Raw genomic sequence first — 22202 nt, 5'->3', positions numbered from 1 at the left:
TCCATTAGGAACTAATAAACGCAAATGAAAAATGTCGGAGGTAGCATGCTTCTGATTGCCGGATTTAGCTCTGATCGCTGCCTGCAAAATTGTTCCCTTTCCTCATTATCTCTCCTACTTTAGCCTCACTGTGGTGGATTCTGATGGTGCTAGTAACTCCACCACCGCTAGCCTGACAGTAAACAAAGCCGTGGATTATCCCCCTGTGGCAAATGCGGGTCCTAACCAAGTGATCACTCTGCCTCAAAATTCCATCACCCTTTACGGAAATCAAAGCACAGATGACCATGGCATTGTCAGCTACGAATGGTCCCTCAGCCCCAACAGCAAAGTGAAGGTAGCAGAAATGCAGGTAAGATCGCCAGGACTCCCATTTAAATGACTCTGTAAACATTTCCTTAATAGACTTTACAAGGTCAGCTTGAAAAAAATTGCACTAATCCTTGTAAATGTCTGGCAGTTAGGGTCCAATATTTGCTTGTATAACAATTGATTCTATATCATTAGGAAATAATATGATTCTTAATGTTAACATTTGTGTTCAAGACACACTGGGCAGGCTTTAAATTGGCTGCAGTCACGTGCCCCTTTTATTTTCAGGGAATTTTATGACCTAATGAATATTGATCTCCCTCCAATTTTTGATAAATTTAATCAAAATAAATGCACTCTAGTGGACACTATGGTTCAATCCATAGAAAAGGTTGTTAGGTGGTTAGGTTCTCTCCCGCCAATGTCATTGCATTTCTGGCTGCGTTGGTTCCTGTTCCTCTCCCAGATCAGAATTTATTTATTTATTTATTTATTTTAATTCCATTTATATCCCGCCCTTCTCCGAAGACTCAGGGCAGCTTACAAGCTTAGCAGTAGAATTGTCAAGCATATAAGTGCCTAAGGCTAGTTTTCTTCACCAAATCTGCATGATATCTAAGTCTCCAAGAATAGCTTTCATTTAAGTGTATTCCATAGTTTTGGGGGGAAAAAGAGATAAAAGTGTGCTTATCTGAGGTGAAAACCTTGGATTCATTCTGGCCATCCAAGATAAAAAGTTTAATCAGCCTTCCTTATCTCTTCCTCCTCCTCCTCCTCCAATTCATAGGGGGTAAGGACTTCAACTCTGCAGCTCTCAGCCATGCGTGAAGGTGACTATACCTATCAACTGACAGTGACAGATTCTGCTGGCCATCAGTCCACTGCTGAAGTCACTGTGATTGTACAACCTGGTATGCTTTCAAAACAAATTGTTTTGCATAAGGGAATGCAAAATGCAAATCCCTATTACATTCCAGAAACCTAGTTATGAAGATAGTCATGGACCAGATGTAGAATGGGGATGGTAGTCATGGGACGCTTCTTGAGTATCATCCGGGGTGCATGCTTTTAAATTACTGTTGGTGCAACCAATGACAATTAAAAGCCCTTGACTTCTTTTAAAAGTCATTTTCCCCAAATAAATGTGCACACTCTGTCTCCCCACCAATCCCCTCCCAAACTACTTCAAAGAAGAAAAAGTCGCATTTGAAACTCCCTTGAGTTTTAGAAATAGCATGTTGCACAGCATGAAAAAAAATCTAAAAATTGCTGGAGAGCAAAGCGCTAAGCTTGTACAGTAGTTTCCATACTGTATATTGAAGTCTTTAATGGAAACCTGCTAAAACTGCAAAACCTACTTTATGGGCTCTTTATGTGTTACATGTTAGGTTGAATTGTAGGCTTATATGGAATGGAAAACTATATTATGAGACAATGTGTATCATTTGCTGGATATGCCACTGTCTAGGTCAAGATCTTATAAATATAGAGAACTAGAAGGCTGGGCAATTCATAGGCCACATGCATCCCCACCCTCATTTTTCTGATTCTAGAACACCCTAAGATCATTATCCCAAACCTCAGCAGGATATTATCTATTTTTGATGGCTATTTTGATTTTTTTAATTTTATATTTTGACAAAAAAAGAACACAAATAAGTCTCTGAATCTGAACAGGCAAAATACTGATTTTGATTTTTAAAACAGTTCACATCCTCAAAAACCAAAAATAATAAAAGAACAACAGACAGGCCAAAAATATTGACCATGTACCCTCTAGAGAACTCAGAATTATGTCACACCCTTTTCCCTTTGGCTCCCAGGAGCTCTCTTTGCGTGTGTGTGTTTGTGTGTGTGTGTGTGTTTGTGTGTGTGTGTGTGTGTGTGTGTGTGTGTGTGTGTGAAGTGCAGCTCCTACCAACAAAATAAATGCCTGTTTTGTAGAGAGAATGTTATTGTTTGCTAATGCCAAAAAAGGTGATCCAGGTTTAAGTTCTCACTGTTGTCTTGGCCACCTACAACCTCTCAGTTGGATTTACAGAATATGAATTGTTTGCCCAGTAGAAGCTGCTTATGTTAAATAAATTTATAAATCCCATAAAAAGTCAGTGAAACAAGATATGGCAGCATCCAAGTAAATTTTTAATGTGTAACTTAACTTTATATTTTACAGGCTGTTTATAAAAAAAATCCATAATTCAGGACATTGAATGTGCCTTGCATGTAAAAAGGGCCCTGTCTTAAAGCATCACGACTGGCAGGGATAGAGAACAGTCATATTTGAAAATCCAGGGGGGCGGGGGGGAGGGGGAGAAGGAGGGTTGCCAGTATGGATTCCAATGGGTCAGATAATGGTCCAACTTTCTATAAATCAATTTTATTTGGGTTTATTCCTCTTTATACCTCTCATTGCAAGCAATCTGTCACATTCTGGAGTGTCTTTTCAATTCCTGTCCTTTTACTCAGAAAACAATAAGCCACCCAGGGCAGATGCTGGTCCAGACAAAGAACTCACCCTGCCAGTGGACAGCACCACTCTGGATGGCAGCAAGAGCTCAGACGACCAGAAGATTGCCTCCTTCCTTTGGGAGAAAACACAGTATGCCTCTCTTTTCTCCCATACTTGATGGTTGTTCTTTTGCATGAAAAAGAAATCACACATTTGGTCTGCTCTGCTTTTGAGTGGGGATCTTGAGTTAGGCCCGAGAATCCATAAGTTACCTGCCACCTCCCAGGCTCACTTGCCTTAACTATTGTAGATTATCTTGAGAGAGGTGTTGAGTACATAGACTAGTGACCTGGTATTCACACCAAGGCAACCTTCTCTGGATTAATCAAGACTTCCTTCCATATGTGGTAGAAATTTTTTCTGTCTAGGATTAGGGGTAATCATCTTGGGGGCAGGAGGGAGAATCTTAAAATAAAACACAATTGCCATGGGATTTTCATGACGTGATTAGTGTTGACTTCAGGTTCCCTGAAACCTAGATTGAGAAACAGATCTTTTTGTTATAAGAGGTTGGTGGGGCCAGTCATTTTTCTGGAGTCTCTTGGGAGGCTTTCCTGGCAGTCCTGACAAGAACCTAGTCTCAGACTGGAATAAAAGCTTGTCTCAAGCCATTCGTTGTTCTTTTACGTTTGTAGAACTATGCTGACTTTTGACCTAGCCTAGCCTAGAAGTAGCTTCCTACAGTTGCAAAATGCCAAAGATTCGGAAAAATCAGGAAAATTCTCTTAAGGGCCTCGTATCCCTCCTTCCTCACAAACCTGTACAATTTGATATTTGGTCTTTTTTGGTGGGAGAAATCCGTGTTTTTACTAACTGCACCTTATTTTTTCCATAAACAACTGACTGGAATCAAATTATTTTGACTTTATTCCATTCACTTATATGGAACAAGAAAAAAAGAATTATGACCAATGTTACCAGAGAGAGAGAGAGAGAGAGAGAGAGAGAGAGAGAGAGAGAGGAAACACTACTCAATATGTTTATTTCTTCCTGAACAGACCAAATAATTCTCCTGGCGTCACCTGAAGACTAGGTCTTCCTCAGGTGTCAAAAGGAGTAACTGTCTCTCTTCCTTTCCCATGCAAGCATTTCTGTCAAGTTCAGCTTATTTCTTCTGTGCCAGGGGTCCAGATGGTGTGAAACTGGAAAACGCCAACAGCAGCATAGCCACAGTCTCTGGGCTTAAAGTGGGAACGTACAAATTCACACTAACAGTCAAAGATGAACGGAATTTACAAGGACAAAGTTCAGTTAATGTCATTGTGAAAGAAGGTGAGTAGCAGGTAGAAAGTCATAATATTTTAATGGCCATCAAATCAGATGGGCCACGTTGGCTGGGGAATTCTGGGAATTGAAGTCCACACATGCTGGCTGGGGAATTCTGTGAAGTAAGTTCGCACATCTTAAAGTCACTGAGTGAGAAACACTAAACTAAACCAACACCCTGGCTGTTATTGTATTCTGCAATTAATTTGTCCTACGAGAACTGGTGGGAAGTCTTTAAAAGTATATTTCTGGATTATCTCATCTTCCTTAGTAATTAATTGATAAGCTTGAGAGAAATTACTGATCATATTTTGGCTAGCTCTGTAAACCATATGGTTGATAATTCAGTTGGGTTTTATGCTGATGATGGACTCCATGCTGGAATGAATATTCCCACTATCCCTCTCCTGGAGTATCTTCACCTGCTAATACCCTTTGAACTCATATGTCTACTGATCCTTTTTCTTTCTTTTTTGTCCAGAGATAAATCAGCCTCCTGTGGCAAAAATTGTGGGGAACAGCGTTACCATCACTCTCCCTACAAGCACGGCAGAGCTTGATGGGTCCCAATCTATGGATGACAAAGGAATCGTCACCTTCCTGTGGACTCGGGATGAGAGCAGCCCTGCAGCAGGGGTGGGTAATGAGAGATCTGCTACTACATCTTCTACAGGGCTTGTGCGATATGTGAGACTCAAGAACGTTTAGCGATATTTTGCCAACTGCATGAACGTCACAGCAGCTCATAAGCTAGGGACGATCCAGTATATTGAATTTTGTTTTCCTTTAGAGCAATTTTCCTCAGTCAGTTGCCCTCTAAATGGGTTGGAAACAACTCCCATAAATATTGTACAAGAGAAGTCTGTAAAATCTGTATCAAACTAATTAACCCCAGGGGCCCTTTGGAGCTCTCTAATAGAAGATAACCAGAAAGGAAACAGCACATCCTGAAGCTACACAGCATCATCTCTGTGTAATGGTTGCTGTATCAGTGAAATACCCTTGCTCTGTCCTTAATTTTTAAATCTATTTCACTGTTAATTGGCCCTTGATAGTTGCTCATCTTGCCTGCAATTGTATTTAGTCAGTAGGACTTCTTGTGCTTCCTTCAAAATTCCAGGTTATTATTATTATTTTTTGAAGCAAGTAGAAAGAGGCCTCTTCTGCATTTCTGGTGCTTTACAATTTATGTTGTTGATCAAAAATCACATAAGGATACCTGGGTTGCTTCCAACTTCTGCTCCACATGAAGGAGAGAATCCATTTTGCTATAGTGTGTGCGTGTCTTTGTGTGCAATGCTTCTAAGAACTTGAATTCTGGAACTGTTTGAAGGATGCTCAAGACCTTTCTGGATCTTGAATTTCTGCTTTGTTTCCTTTTGGACATTTGCTTGAAATACAGGAGGTGCTAAATAATTCGGATCATCATCCCATTCTGTTTCTCTCCAACCTGGTGGAGGGAACGTACACCTTCCATCTAAAAGTGACTGATGCCAAAGGGGAGAGTGATGTAGACCGAGCCACTGTGGAAGTGAAACCTGGTGAGTGTGCCCATTTCTGTCATCATATCTCCCAAAATGATTGGCTCCACATGAAGCTTATGTGGAAAGGGGAAAGTGATTCAGACACTGTACTTAGGATCTTACTATTATGTGCTAATAACAAGTAACAATAATATAAATAACTAATGAAGGAGCAAGGTTGGTAGTAAGAAGTATACCTGAGCATCCTATTCCAAGCATGTAATCCCCAATGTTAACAATCATTACAAGACATAAATTCATCTGTTCCAATTGGACCTTGAAATGGGCCTTCATGGATGTGATGAAATCTCAACTTTAGGCTGCACAGTTTCTGTGGTTTTAGCTGCTGCGCTTCATCCATTTTAAAATCTAAGACCCTGCATTGGGTTTCACTTCTAGTAGCCCTTGTTTACCGACTGTCCCATTTAGCAACCATTTGTAGTTATGACAGTGATAAAAAAAGTAACTTTACGACCAATCCTCAGAATGTTATCACCTTTGCATGTCTTTAAAGCAAAGGAAAGCTGAAGTAAGATCACAAGCACAATTGTAGCTTCGTGACAGCTTCACTTAGGAATATAGTTGTTAGTCCCAATTGTGGTCATTAAATGAGGATTACCTGTATATATGACATAGTTGGGTTAGTACTCTGTAAGTTTATATTACTCAAATCATATTTCTAGGCACACAGTGTGCAAACAACATGCACCCCTTTTCCTCCATCATTTTATGCAACCCACATAGCTTTCTCCAACTGAGATTCTGAATTTCTCTGACTTGACCGCTGAAAGGTTGCATGGCTCCTAACCTTTAGGTGGAGAAACACACAAAAATATTTATTAATTAAATGGATTTATATGGCTGTCCAACCTGCATGTAGTTACTCCAACAAAGGAGCCAAAAAAAAGTCCCCCCATCTTCCAAATTCAGAAAAAAGTGGAAACTACTAAACACACACCCGTAAGTGACAGAGCCACTTACTCTAAGTATCTCCCCCACACACTCCAAATCAAAACTTTGTCTCCTCTGTTCTAAACAACACAAAGCTTCTCCAAGTTGGCTTCATCTGGAATGGAGCAGCTGTCTCTCAGGAGCCATCCTTCATGTTCTTCCCTGAAGATTTTCCAAAGAATGAATCTTGGGTGCCCTGCCCATTTTGGCTAGCTTTGTGTTAAACTGAGTTAATGCATAGATGGCCACAGCAGACCAGTTTTGTTTTTCCTTGGCCTGTTTTAAATGAGATTCCCCCACCCCTCACCTCGGCGATAGAGCAAGTTTACATTCCAAACTCACCAGTGCACGTGACGCATTCTAGCACTTACTTCAGCACTCTTCCAGATCCTAGGAAGAACAACCTTGTGGAAATGATCCTAGATGTCAATGTCAGCCACCTGACGGAGCGGCAGAAGGGCATGTTCATCCGTCAGATCGGGGTTCTGCTTGGTGTCCTAGATTCAGACATCACAGTTCAGAAGATCCAGGCTTACACTGAGAAGAGGTAAGAAACGAAGAACCACACTTTCAACCCAGCTTCCTTCCCATGGCGATTATCTTGGAAATTAAATCAGAGGATGTCCCCCTAACCTGGTGCTTTGAGTTCTTGTGAAAAGAGGTTGTGGGTGAACATCAGTTAGGCAAGGAGGTCCCATTAATGGACCTGTTCTGAGATAACTAACGTTTGAATATCCCAACTGGCACTAGCCCCAGCTCCCCCTCATCAAAGTGATAAAAAGCAACACTTTCTTTTGACATGCTCCAACTGATCTATTTTTAAGGCTGCAATATTGTGCGCCATGGATTTCTTGTAGCAGAGGTGGCCCAGGTGCACTGTATTGGGTGGGCACAGTTGTATATGCACAGTGATATCTGTACTGAACACCCCTGCCCTCAGCCCCTCACATTGTGAGAATACAGACAAATTTAGAGGGCCACGGGCCTATTGGACACATAGATGCTACCAGCCAATATGTATTTTAGAAGTTTGTAGTTTAAGATGTTATTTGGTTTCTAGCCAGCCTAGTTTGTAAGTATGTTGCTTAAACACAGCAAATTTTGTTTTATCTAATAAACCTGGTAACACCCGTTCCCATGACTTAAGTTTTGATGAATCCACTCCTGAAGTGCTTTGCTTTCTTCAAGTAGATTGTTAATAAACTTGAAAAAAAATAGGAGCATCAAATATTTAAGCCTATAAACTGTTTGGTACCTGGTTTAAAAAAGAAGAAGTGAAAACAGTGTAGATGGTCTGTCTGAGGCCTGAGAAAGGGGCTTCAGTCCAGCATCAACTGCGTGATTTTGTTGAGCAACATGGTGGCTGAGGAAAAGGCAGTTAGCTAACACGAAGCCTCACCTCCCTTTCATACATACAGGTACTGTTAGCTCTCATTATCTGTAGCCTCACTTATCCATGCTTGGTAAATAAGGGTCCAGCCCTCAGTATACATGGAAAGGTTTCACATGTCTGCAGTTTGAATCTTTTCTTGTTAGTTCTCACCTGCAAAAATGGCAGACGGGCTTTTACACAGGCATAACGTATGTTTTAAAAGATTGGAGTTTGGTCATCTATGCAATGTGTTTGCTCTTCCTTAGGTTTCAGAGGAAAGAGGATTATCTTAAACACAGGGACCACATGGTCGTTGGGCAAGAAACATTGGGGAAGTTCTTGAAGATTGTGTATTAAGGAAATAACTTCCACGGCGCCTTTCTTCCCCTCACGAATTGCAATTCTGCTCATCAACCCTTTTCTCTTTTCTTCTCTTTTTCCGTTCCCAATTTTCTTCCCTTTGACAGCACAAAGTTGGTGTTCTACGTGCGGAATCAGCCTCCTCGCCAGATCTTCAAAGGGCGCGATGTTGCATGGACCCTCAGGAGTGAATTGCGGAAGCAACAATCAGATTTCCTTATCTTCCGTGCGCTGGAGATCAATACCGTCAGTAAGTCAGAGGATACTATAGGAGACTCACTTTATTCTGTTACATCCAGAAATCACGTTGCTGCCGCCTAGCGGGACCTTGAAAGTGTGCCTTTCCCATGGCAGCTTCGGCCCTGTACACACCATTCCTCTAGGGCAGGGGTAGGCAACCTCGGCTCTTTTATGACTCATGGACTTCAGCTCCCAGAATTCCTGAGTCAGCTGACTCAGGAATTCTGGGAGCTGAAGTCCATGAGTCATAAAAGAGCCGAGGTTGCCTACCCCTGCTCTAGGGATCCAACAGGCTTCAACTCCCTTACCTTCCTGAAAGCCATCACGATTCTTCCTCCGAGCACAGGGTAGGGCGAGGTTAGAGCTTGAAGTTGGTGCTGTTGGCTGCATTGAAGGAGATTAATTATGGCAGCAGGTTTTGATTTTTGGTTTTACTGCAAACAAACAAGAAGGCAACGCTCAGTTCATGAATCCACCTGCTGAAGCTTCCGTTTTGCCCTTTGGTAAAATGCATTACAGGTAGTCCTTGACTTACAACTGAAGTAGTCCATTCACTTACTGACTGAAGTTATAACAGCATTGGAAAAAGTGACTTATGACTGGTTTTCACACTTAGCATCCCCATGGCCACATGATCAAAATTGGGGCCCTTGGCAATTGGCAGGTATTTATGACAGTTGCAATGTCCTGGGGCCATGTGACATCATTTGTAACCTTCCCAGTTGGTTTCTGACAAGCAAAGTCAGAAAGGTTATTTCAGTAAGCACATCATCAGAGTTGCTCTGTGAGGGAGATCTTCCATCTCCAAGTTTGATATATAATTAAAATAAATAAATCTAAAAGTCCAGGTCTTATGCATGCATCTGGCTAGGAAGCTAGCTTGCTTCTATATATCAAATACTCATTTAAATTAACAGCGAAAGCTAGAAATATTAAAAAATGCCTACTAAAATCACCTGTCCCAAATCTCTTTTGAAAGATACACTTTTAGGACTTTCTTAAAACTGAAAAAGAGGCCATTTCCCACAACTTTTGTATCTCTGTTTTTTAATCACCCTGTAAACCGCCCTGAGTCCTTCGGGAAAGGGCGGTATATAAATGTAATAAAATAAATAAATAAATAAACTCAGCAGGGATCACACTCCAGAAATCCAGTTACAAGGATTGCCACAAAATGAGCCCAAAGTAACCCTAGGTAAACCTCCTCAGTTGAACTCTGTGAACAAGGGAATCAGCAGAAGGTGTTCTAGATCTTGACATCTTTTCAAGTAGTCTGGACCAAAACCATAGCGCTGATAATAATCAATGCTGGCTATTTATCTGGGAACAAACTGGAAGCCAACATAATTCTTAACATAGATATAATGTGATCTTTTAGTTATGGCCAAGACCAACCTAGTTGCTGAGTTCTGGAACAGTTGAGGTTTCTGAAAATCAGATACCATATTAAATGGAAGCCTATAATATTTATTTATTTATTTATTTATTTATTTATTTATTTATTTATTTATTTATTTATTTGTTTGTTTTTATAAACCGCCCTTCTCCCGAGGGACTCGGGGCGGTGTACAGAGTAAGGTAGGTATACAGATTGAACAATAAAAACAATAGTAAAAACAAACTGGGACCCCAATTAAAGCTATCAGGCCAGGCCGGACTGCTGGAACAGGAAGGTTTTTTAAGTCGCGCCGGAAGGTGCGGAGGTCGGGGGCCATCCGGATTTCGGTTGGTAAGCTGTTCCAGAGGGCTGGCGCACCCACTGAGAATGCCCTCCCCCCGGGGGCCACCAGCCGACATTCCTTGAGCGGTGGCACCCTGAGGAGGCCCTCTCTGTGGGAGCGCACATAGCCAATCAAATCTCTTATGACGCATATATGGGGAAGAGATGGAGTTGTACATCAACCAAAGTTGATCAAAATGGATGCCTTCATCTGCAAAACATGCAGATTTGCCTCAAACTGCATATCTGTTTGTTTTCTGTTAGAGTATAACCATATTCACAATTAGGATCAGCCTTCCATCCTTCCGAGGTAGGTAAAATGAGGACCCAGATTGTTGGGGGCAATTAAGCTGACTTTGTAATAATGCCGCTTGGGGGGGGGGCGAAAGCCCTAATAAGCAGGCATATACATAGAATGAAGGCTATTGCTAAGCTTGTAAGCCGCCCTGAGTCTTCGGAGAAGGGCGGGATATAAATGGAATTAAAATAAATAAATAAATAAATAATCATCTCTGGAAACGTGTTCCTTCAGAGTGAGTTCTTTTATTTAGTCTGGATTTTGTTTATTAACCCCCAACTAATCATTACAGACTGTAAACAGCCAGGCAATACTTGTGTTTTATTTACACATCCATGCTATATGGACAAACAACCATGAGAAATATACATAAAGGCAGCATTTGTATTCCCAAGCAGCCTCTGTGCCTGTCCCTGGTACTGTCTTGCCTCCATATTGACTAGATTTTCCTCCTCCTCAGCCTGCCAGCTAAACTGTTCAGATCACGGCCTCTGCGACTCTTTCACCAAGCGTTGTATTTGTGATCCTTTTTGGATGGAGAACTTCATCAAAGTGCAGATTGGTGATGGTGAAAGCAATTGTGGTAGGTGGACATCCCAGTTTCATGACTCTGCTGGACATAGAATGAGGTTTGCTAGAGGCTGTGTCAGGATGCTGCTTACATTTTAGGTGTGTCTAGATTCTGCTTACATTCTCCTTACTCCAGAAGAGGGTAGACAACAGGAAGGCCTGGAGGAATGTTGTCCATGGGTTCGCGATGGGTCGGACACGACTTCGCAATTAACAACAACAAGATTCTGCTTACATTTTAAATCTTACACTCTGTTAGAGGGAGAAGAGAGTTAGCGGCTGACATAGAGCACTGCTGTTGACTTCTAAGATTGTGTTTCTTGTGTCTTAAATGCTCTCTAGGAGAGGAAGGGTCACTGAGGTCATTCATCCTTGTTCCACAGGAATGTTCAGGGAAGACCACACTAATTACACTTTGCCTAACCTACAATCTGTCAGTAGCACATCCTGTTAGGTCAATTGGGATATCCCTTCCAAAAGGAGATGGGAGAGTAGTCACAGTAGCTACTACCTAAGATAGGTCAGTTTCTCTGGGGTGTGAGGCTCTGCTGACATTCCCTTAATTCAGCCAATCCATTTACAGTATTTATCCAAAAGGACAGTCGAAGCGTCTCCCAAACACAGAAGGTCATTAAAAAAACACAGTCGCAGAATATCCCAATTTTTTCAGTCTGATCTCTTGGAGCAAGTGGGGCCCGTTTAATTTTTAAGAAGGAAAAAAGAAAATTCACAAGATTGCCAAATTTCACGAGATTCCTGTGTTTACCATTCTTCCCTGAAATCCCAAGGAGAACGGGTGAAGTAAAGAGAGTTGGGCTGTTTCTTAATTTGCACATTCATACTTCTCTCTATGCCTAAAATGGTTCCTGAATTCAAACCCGAGTTTAAATTATCCATTATTAGCTGCAGAGAATCTTGCTAAAGACACAGGCTCTCCTGTGTGATTTCTGAAAGATGGAGACGTAAGGCTGGTTTTGATCTGGAGTCAGAAGTATAGCAGGGGATTGAGAAGACTGGCCAAGCGAGGGCAGGAAGTCAAGATCCTAGTCCTGGTAATCCAGACATTCCATTTCCCCCCCCCTGCTAACTAAGATCCCATTACTGCATTCACATCTTCATGCTGTGCCCGAAGGACTTGTGAAATTTCTGTTACGTCTCAAAAGTCAGACAGTTCGAGAGCCTTTCTATGCTTCTTCCAGAGTGGAGCGTGCTCTACGTCGTGATCGCATCCTTTGTGATTCTGGTCTCCCTTGGAATCTTCTCCTGGGTGGTGGTCTGCTGCTGCAAGAAGTGAGTAAGCTCCTGTGCCCTTTGCCGGGGTTCCCCGGGCGAGCTGTTAATCTTACTCTGCCCTGCCTGAGTTCCAACCTTTTTTGTTTGTCTCCTGAAGGAAAAAAGGAAAAGCCAAAAGGAAGAGTAAGTATAAGATCTTGGACGCCACGGATCAAGAGAGCCTGGAGTTGAAGCCAAATTCCAAAGCAGGTGAGACCTTAGAGAAGAGGTTCGTGAGGACCAAAGCCTGAGGCAGCCTGTTGTTTTTTTTTTCCCCTCAAGGGATTATAAATGTCTCCGTGAACCTCAGTTTAGATCTTTATAGGTAGTCTTCGACTGGCGACTGCTTAAGGACAGTTTGAAGCTACAACGGCCTCGGAAAAAGTGACTTAAGACCTGTCCTCGAAGTTATGACTGTCGTACCACCCCCCAAGGTCATAGGCTCGCAATTTGGGAGCTCAACAACCGGCTCACGTTGATGATGGTTGCAGTATTTTGCGATCATGTGATTGTGACTTATGGCCTTATCAGCCTGGTTCCAACAAGCAAAATCAGTTGGAGAAGCCAGATTCACTTCATGACTACTGTGATTCACTTAATGACTCCCGTAAAAAATGGTTGTGAAATCAGGTCCAACCACATGATGTAGGTCCTCATTCCGGCTAGTGTGTGAAGAGGACCAAGCCTGCGATTCCTTTGCTCTCTTTCCTCTAATACACCGTAGCTTGTAATCTGGAGATCGAACGCTTTTGTTTCCTCTGTAAAGAAACCTTTATTCTGAAAGAGGGATATAAAAGTAAGAATGGGCTTGAAGTCTCTTCCATTTGCATGCTTGTTTGTTTTTTGTTTATCACCTTTTTAAACTGCCCATCTCCCTCACAGCGGGACTCTGGGAATATGCCATACAATATTAAAGTATAAAAACATATTATTATTATTATTATTATTATTATTATTATTATTATTATTATTATTATTATTATTATTATTATTATTATTATTAATTTATTTATTTATTAAACTTATATACTGCCCTTCTCCCGCAAGACCCAGGGCAGTTTACAAGGCAATTAAAACAACATCACAATACAAAAATTAATAACAATTAAAATAGATTAAATTATCCTTAATTAAAAATCTAAAACCCCTATAACTCTGATTAAAAACCCAATTACAATAAGTTAAAAAATTAAAAAAAATCCTCAGTCCTGGCTGGAAAGCTCAAAGAGCCAGGTCTTCAGGTCCCGGCGGAACGAACGAAAATCAGGGGCAATCCTAAGCTGTACAGGTAACTGGTTCCAGAGGGCAGGCGCGCCCATATAAAAGTCAAACATTTAAAAGAGGCAAGAATGATTAAAACACAATATAAAATTACTTGAAAGGCGAAGGGAGAGCTTTCAGAGTGCTAACCTGCCCCACGGTTGTGTGCTCCTCTGGGCTCCCCACACAAGGCCACAGAGCCAGGTCTTTGCTCCGTTTTGGAAGGCCGGAGGGGGGGGGAGGCTGCCTCATCTGGGGGTGGGGGGGTGGGAGAATATTCCACAGGGCAGGGACAGTGGAAGAGAAAGTTCTCTTCCTGGAGCCAGCCAATCAGAACCTCTTGACTGATGGGATATACAGCATACCTTCCCTGTCCAACCAGGTCGGATGGGGCTGATCTAGGAGGATGAAGATAGCTCCATAGGCAGCCTTTTGTTTCCTGATGTTTCTTGGTTCGTTTTTAAAGGCAGCAAGCAGAAGTCCCAGGCCCAGAACACCAGTCTGATGCATTCAGAGTCGGAACTGGACAGCGACGAAGCCATCTTCACTTGGCCAGACCGGGAGAAGGGAAAGCTGCTCCATGGCCAGAATGGTTTTCTGAGAAACGGGCAGGGGATCCTGAAGCCGAAAAAACAGCGAGAAGAGATTCTATAGCGACAGGCCTGTGTCACAAAGAGTTGGCAAGTGATTCAGAGGACCAGTCTCTTCACCCTCGGTTGCACGAGGAATCTTGGGAGTACCACTGCTGGAGAGTCCTTCTCTCTTTACCGATAATCTCTAAGAAAATATGGAGTCAAACTGCCAGTACTTGAAACCGAACTCAGAAGGGAAATTTAATTTTGGCAAAAAGAAGCTGTGAAACAAAGACTACAAAGGGCAGGTGCGGTTCTGAAAACATGCAGAACTTCCCGGCCACTCCTGTGAAAAGGCATCTGTTTGCATAGGGCTGCAGTGCTGATCGGAGGCTCTTCTTGCCAACATCTGTTTGCCACAGAGTTGGCAACCTTCTTCACACTCTCTCCTGTGTTGTTTGTGAGAACACACTTTGTAGTTTGTCTTGAAAGCTGAGATGCCTCAAACTATGTTTCCCCCCCCCCTAATTCACTCATAGGAAAACCTTCCTGATTTATGAGCTTCATTTTCCAGAAGTGGAAGAAACCAAGCATTGTCTCCATGACAAGCAAAGAAACTGCATGTTGACTATGATGGTAAAGGGTTATTTCCCCTTTTTAAGTTTTTGCCAGGGGTGAGAATTGAGATGGAGCCCCCAGATCAGTGGTTGCTCTGGCTCTTTCCTCCACACTCTGCGTCCAGCCTGAAAGTTTTTCTCACTGATAGTCAGTCACACTGTAAAACAACAGGCTCCTTTGCCTGTGAAAAACACTGATGTGTTGTCTTGAAAAAAACAGAAACAAACCCCCACCACTTTTGCACAAGTTGAAAAGGAGGAGGGAGAGGGTTAAAAGACAAATGCAGGCACATTGATTCCAATACTGCCCAGTGGATCAAAGCCTCTTCCTCTCCTATTGTAGCACCTCTTTATTTGTTGTTAATTCCATGCACATTGTGTGCTTTCCAACAAAAATGTTGGTTATCCCATCTCAGATCTATAAAGGCACCCCCCCTTTTTTTAAAAAAAAAAACCTAGAGCAAATACAGGCATCTCCACCGAACATCCCATTTGGTGGAAATCACCAGTTACCAGGCAATGTGAACCAGCTCCCTTTCCTTCCCTAAGATGATGGAAAATGCTTCATAGTTTCATTAGGGGCATGTGATTTACTCTCGCTCATCTTTCTTTCCCCCTCTTATTATTACCTGCTTTATTCATGTCCATGCTCTCTGTTTCACACTTGGTAAACATCCTTTTTTCCCTCTAAAGAAAAAACAACAACCCCCTAATTGATTATCCCTTCCATTTTTCCCCTCTCTTTCTTCCCTCCTCTTAGTGCTGTCACTGATGAATTTGCAAAGGGCAAACCATTCTAAGGACTTACACTGTGATGAGAGGGATCCTCATTTTTAAATTGTAGAAGTTCAGATTTTTTTTTAGGATTAGGATGGCCAGTTGGTGGCCCGGGAGCCAGATACCTCCTGAACAATTATGTGGTCCTCTAGAGCAGAGATCCCCAACCTTTTGGGCACCAGAGACCGGTGCCATGGAGAAAGGTTTTTCCATGGACCAGAAGGGGTGTGGTTTTGAATACTGCCTGCATCCTGAGGATAGAGCTTTGCTTGTTTGTATGGCCCGCTTGGTGGCATGCTGCGGACCGGCCCTGGTCCACGGATCGGGGGTTGGGGACCCCTGCTGTAGAAGGTGAATGGTTTACTATATTCTTAATAAAGTCTTTGGAAGTAAGGGGGGAAAAGTTGATAATGTTATGTAGGCCCCAAAATGTGGCCTTGAGGACACTGATGTTGGCCAGGCTCGTATCTGGTGAAGAATCATTTTTTCAAGTTCTCCTGTTTACATTGCTGCACTACTGATTTTTTGGAAGATGAAGAATAAATATGCTGCTCAGCCTGTGGGGGCTCTTAACCCCTTTGAACTGTAATCATGTCTGCCCTTGTCTTCTTTTCCTTCTTTCCGGTAGTAGAGGTGGAATTCTTGAATTTGATGGTTCCCTGAAAATGGAACAACTTTGTCCTAAGCAAAGGCAGACCAAAGGTTGGAATGGGGTCTACGTGGCCATGTGGATGTGTTCAGGAGGAAGATTTACTTCCTCAGCAAGCACACCGAGAAATTCCTTGATAGTACTGGAGAAATGAGGACTTTTAGGGCCTGGACATAGAAAATCTCTGTCCAGAAAAAAATACCTCTTCAAAAAAGGGTAAGGTCTTTGATCTCTAGAACTCACATGGGCAGCTGTAGCCTTAAATTATCCTTGAGAAAAAGGAGCCGTATATGATGCTACAAGCCTATTTTGAATGGTTTATTGTACTGAAACGTAGTTCCTTTTAGGTCCCTGTGGGTAAAAGCCAGCTTGGTGTGGTGGTTAAGGTGCTGGTCTAGAAACCAGGTGACTGTGAGTTCTGGTCCCACCTTAGGCATGAAAGCTGACTGGGTGACTTTGGGCCAATTAGTAACTCTCAACACGATACACTTCATAGTATTGTGGAGAAAAAAGGAGGAGGAAGGAGTATTAGGTATGTTCATTGCATTGAGTTATTTATAAAGTAATAAAGGAGGGATAAAAAACCTAATTATCATATTAACTCTCAACTCAGCACCCATTTGCTGAAAATAATGACATTCCCAACCATCCTATTGCTTCCAAAAGCTGGGTGTCCTTGGATACCAAGAAGCAGATGTGCAGGTTCTGCAGCACATTATAGTGATGTTCCAAATGTAACAGATAAAGGGGAACAAGCGCCTGCCCTGTGGGCCAGGACTGGTGGGCAAGAAAGTTCTGATGCACATATGGGGGCTCTGAGGAGAAGACACAACTTGGAGGCTGGACAATTCATATTCATGAGCAGTAGGCTTTGGCTGTGAATAAAGAGGGATTTGGACTTCATGAACAGATTAACATTAACATAGGTTTTATACAGGGAGTTGACATGTGCAGTCTTAAAACAAACTAAGGAGGTCTGGTTTGTACCCAGAGGGCAAACCACAATTCCAGGATGAGGCAGTGGAGAGAAAATCTTTAAATTCCATCCCATCCCTTTAGACGTGTTCATAAAGTCACAGGAACTGAGGTTGACTCGGTGGAATCTTTAGTTTTATTGTTTGCGAGTGGGGAATAGCCCCTAGGTGGGGAATAGCCCCTAGGTCGGGTAGGCAACCTCGGCTCTTTTATGACTCATGGACTTCAACTCCCAGAATTCCTGAGCCAGCCAAGCTGGCTCAGGAATTTTGGGAGTTGAAGTCCATGAGTCATAAAAGAGCCGAGGTTGCCTACCCCTGCCCTAGGTGAATGGAAGGAGGGAGATGACTCTAGATGATTTACTAAGTGCAGGGTTGTTGGCACAGGGGTCAAGATAGCAGCCACAACCGTCCTAGAGGGTCACAACAAATATTAAAATGATGAGGTTCCAGTCACATAGTTGTGCCTACCATCTTGACTTCTTGGACATCCACATTGATATCCTGAATAAATATAACTGGATCTTTCATCCTGTCTTGCTGGAGAGTTTTTTCCAGTCTCAATTGAAATTTTCAACTTTTAGTTTGAGCCTTTATGCAATTATTGGTTCATTATTTAAAAAAATGTCATTGGTCATGGGAAGGGTAAGGAGATGAAAGAAAGTGTTATCCTTTACAGTATTCCAAGTTTTGTAATAGATGTACTGTATTTCTCATCCAGAAGTGTGTAGCTATTATAACTTCTCAGTTCTTATAACAAAAGAAGATCAAAAACAACAAGTCCAGCAAATAAGCAGATGCTGGCCCTAAACCTATTCCTGGCTAGCTACATCATGTAAATAGGAGTAAGGTTGAACTTGAGGAAGAGATCTTAATTCAACGGCAAAGAATGGATTCAGGCATCAGACAAGACTGTTTTTTTTCCACCTATTTCCTGAGTTCACACACAATGCTATGTCATAGTTTTCAAAGACAAGCAATGGAGTCACATAACATTCTAAGCCAGACATGTCAAACACAATGCCCGGGGGCCAGATCCGGCCCGCGAAGTGGTTTCATGTGGCCCGCGAAGCCATCCTGGAAACAGTGAAGGAACGGCCCCCACTGCCTTGGCCCTGGCTCAGAGACCCTCCTCCTGCCAGAGACCCTCAGATCTGTCCCACTCCTGCCCAGGCCCCCATAGGCACCCTTGATGCCAACGATGTAGAGCTGGCCACGCCCACCCAGTAGGCCATACACACTCTGGCCACGCCCACCCAGGCCATACCCACCCAGCCCCTTGAGGGCAACCGCAATGCTGATGTGGCCCTCAATGAAATTGAGTTTGACACCCCTGTTCTAAGCCAATGTCAAATCACTCATGACTTACACAATGTGTGAGTCCAGTTATACAAGAAGTAACATTTGACCATTTAAACCCAGTTTCACAATTGATGTCATAAATGACACAGCAGTGTCCGAAGTGTAATCTTCATAGTTCTGACTGCAACCCAAATTGTACATTGCTTTTCTTCCTTGTATAGTTGAATATTGTTAACCACTTACTATGCATTCAGAATCTATGCTCACCTTGGGAACTGCTCTGCATGGTTATGCATTATGATTTCCCAACTAAAGATTCAAAGGTTATAACTTTCTTGTATGAGGAAGCTTAAAACAGATGAGAGAGGCCATCTTTAGCCGGAAATCACATTTCATTATTTCCCTGCATTTATGCATTCTAATATTTTTGAAGTGTATTTGCATCTCTGACCATACATACATTTAAACTTTGGTTAGAATTCTGCTTTAAATTGATATCTGGTTCCCATCTTTTTTTGTCTGCTGGTGACCAGCAATTTAATGTGCCTCTATTTTACTTTTTTATTACTCCTATTTACTAAGCGTACTTAGGGTTCAGATATTGCTAACTTAAATATCTAATATGAATTTGCTTCTCTACTGCTTTGATTTCTGATATTCCTAAAAAAATTTTTTTTCCAAAAGATGGAATAGCTCCACAGAGCCAATGTGTCACATAAGAACATTCCATACTGTTAACAAATGTTTTGACTTTGGTTCTTCTGCTCTATTGTTTAAAAAGTAAGACTATTATTATTTTATTGCTGCCCTAGATCAATAATCACGATAACATAAAACAGCAAACATGCATATCATGCATTTTAAAAAGCTATTTCATCTGAAGTATGTTTTATTGTTTATTGACCAGCAGTTTTCAGATGAAATAGATAATAATGCAACATTTGGTTCTAGAAATAATCAGTATGTTGCATGTACCTCTTAGGAAGTGGATTGTGACAAACTGTGTGTTGCCTTGCAAGATAATCTAAGAGTAGAGATTTTAGCTTGGGAAAAATAATGAAACATACTTGGAATCAGACTTGGCTTCATTAATACTTATGGACAATTGACTGAAATATGCCCAACTCCTCTATAAAAATAAAATAAAATACAGGTAGTCCTCAAGTTAAAACCATTTATTTATTTATTTATTTATTTATTTATTTATTTATTTATTTATTTATTTACATTTATATACCGCCCTTTCCCGAAGGACTCAGGGCGGTTTACAGGGTGATTAAAAACAAAAATACAAAAGTTAAAAACAATTAAAAAAATTATATCCGTCCCTGAACAAATAAAACCCCAATTAAGATTAAAACTAAAATTAAAATTCTCAGCCTGGGCCAGAGAGCTTGAAGAGCCAGGTCTTCAGGTCCCGGCGGAATGAACGGAGGTCGGGGGCAGTCCTCAGTTCCACTGGCAGCTGGTTCCAAAGGGCAGGCGCCCCCACTGAGAAGGCCCTATCACTGGGTGTCGTCCGCTGGCAATCTCTTACCGGTGGCACCCTGAGAAGACCCTCCCTGTAGGAGCGCACTGGACGAAGGGAGCTTGATGCCGGCAAGTGACCCTTCCAAGTTACAACACTGAAAAAGTGACTTATGATCATTTTTCACACTAACAACTGTTGCTGCATCCCCATGGTCACATGATCAACATTCAGATACTTAACAACTGACTCATATTTATAACAGTTGCACTGTCCTGGGGTCATGTGATCCCCTTTTGCAACCTTCTTACAAGCAAAATCAATGCAGAAGCCAGATTCACTTAACAACTGTTAAGTTACTAACTTAACAGTTGTTACTAACTGTTACTAACTTAACAACTGTAGTCATTCACTTAATAACTAGCAAAAAAGGTGGGGCAAAATTCACTTGACAAATGTGTTGCTTAGCAACAGAAATGTTGAGGCCAATTGTTGTCATAAGGTGAGGGCTACCTGTATTAATTAACGTCCCAAGGGATTAAACAGAAAATGATCATAAAAAGATGTTACAGAAGCTCATTGGAACAGAGTGAAAAGAATAATGTGTCTTTGCCATAGAAGTGTGGCACTAAAGCACAAAGGTTGCCTGGTGGGATGATGAAGTGAAAGAGGCTGTGGGTGGAAAACATATATATAAAAGACTGACGGCTGCAAAAGATGCGAAAAAGAGACTATATCACGTCTATAGAGATGAAAGTAACTCAAGAATATAGTTAGAGAGGTATTGTGATTGAAAGTAAGAAAAAAGCAATTTTTATGCTAATTAGAAATGGGTGAAAAGAACTAAATGAGAAGCTGCCAGGAAAACAAATAGAATTAAACATAAAAAAGGGATAAAAGTATTTGAGATGAAACTGAAGTAAGGGAATGCTGGAAGGAGATTTGTAAAAGCTCTATGGTGATATGTTGAATGCTAGAAATACTAGTTTCCAAGAAAAAGATAACTAATGTGAGGGGCATATGGTGTAAGTAGAGTAACAGGTAGTTTGCTCATGAAGTGCCTGTGTTAGTAGTTTAAGATGCGTGGGAAAGCTGGTGTACTGGTGCTTGCGCATCAAAATAATGTTGCTGTTCCTTTTTCGAAGTAGCAAGAAAAAAATGCAAACACTACCAGACGATTGGTTTATTATGTGTACCTGGGAAGATGTTTGGTAGAATTTTTTTTTTATTAAAAGAGTTTTACAAAAAAATTTTACAATACGTATCCCCAAAACCCACCCACCCCAAACCAACCCCCTTCCCCCCCCCACTTCCCAGAGCTGAATACAGGGTTATAGATATAATAATCATATTCTAACTAAAATTATCCATTATAAAATTAACCAAATTCATAATGTGCTTTAACTCCCCTCCCTCTAAAATCTACTCATAAGCTAAGTGGAACTTTTTAGTCCCATATTTTTTCTGAATATAATCTATCCATCTTCTCCAAACTGAAATATATCTTTCTTGTGAATGATCCTTCAAATAAGCAGAAATCTTAGACATTTCTGCAAGATTCGATACTTTAAACACCCATTCTTCTATAGTAGGCAAACTATCCTTCTTCCAGTATTGTCCCACCAGTAACCGTGCTGCTGTTATCAAATTCAACATCAGATTGGTTTTTTTAGTATCACAATCTACAACAATACCCAATAAAAACAATTGTGGAGAGAACTTTATCTTTCTCTTAAAAATCTTTTGAACGTTCCACCAAATTTTAATCCAAAAAGCTTTTATATTTCTACAAGTCCACCACATATGAAAATAGGTGGCATCTAAACTACCACATCTCCAGCATGATGTTTGGTAGAATTTTGATGGTGAAGCTATGAGAAGAGACAACAAAGTTTGGGAACTGCCAGGCAAGAAAAGTGAGAACAATTCTTTCCTCTTTAGGTCACAAAGAACTATATGAATATGAGAAAGTTTATTGTGCATTTGTTGATTTAGTAAAAGTGTATGATTAAGTGAACAGATTGGAATTATGGAATGTTTTGCATGAGTATGAAATAGAAGGTTAATTGATGAATGCATTAAGAGTGGGACTAAGTGAGTAAGAATAAGCTGAATGGTTACTGAATGCTTTAACATGGAAAAGGGATTAAGACAAGATGTTCCCTTGGGGTTACTTAATATATTGATAGA

General features: G+C 41.4%; 1 protein-coding gene across 3 annotated transcripts in view; it reads left to right on the top strand.

Moving 5' to 3' along the window:
* The window catches only part of KIAA0319L (KIAA0319 like), a 56984-nt gene extending 40776 nt beyond the window's left edge, over positions 1–16208 (top strand). For 2 of the 3 annotated variants that reach the window (XM_081335180.1, XM_081335181.1), the window contains exons 10-21: positions 124–352; positions 1100–1223; positions 2779–2911; positions 3945–4093; positions 4569–4723; positions 5490–5628; positions 6949–7108; positions 8401–8543; positions 11012–11134; positions 12321–12411; positions 12512–12603; positions 14120–16208. In XM_081335180.1, coding sequence (XP_081191306.1) covers positions 124–352; positions 1100–1223; positions 2779–2911; positions 3945–4093; positions 4569–4723; positions 5490–5628; positions 6949–7108; positions 8401–8543; positions 11012–11134; positions 12321–12411; positions 12512–12603; positions 14120–14307 — 1726 coding nt within the window. In that variant the 3' untranslated portion in view covers positions 14308–16208. Of the gene's footprint in view, positions 1–123; positions 353–1099; positions 1224–2778; positions 2912–3944; positions 4094–4568; positions 4724–5489; positions 5629–6948; positions 7109–8199; positions 8375–8400; positions 8544–11011; positions 11135–12320; positions 12412–12511; positions 12604–14119 lie in introns of those variants that run through there. The other variant, XM_081335182.1, reaches the window with a different exon arrangement.
* Positions 16209–22202: the final 5994 nt, after the last annotated feature.

This window comes from Vipera berus, assembly GCF_964194415.1.
Source record: "Vipera berus genome assembly, chromosome: 9".
Classification (NCBI taxonomy): Eukaryota; Metazoa; Chordata; class Lepidosauria; order Squamata; family Viperidae; genus Vipera; species Vipera berus.
Note: the sequence above shows the minus strand (reverse complement) of the source record. Positions and strands in the feature narration are given on the sequence as shown.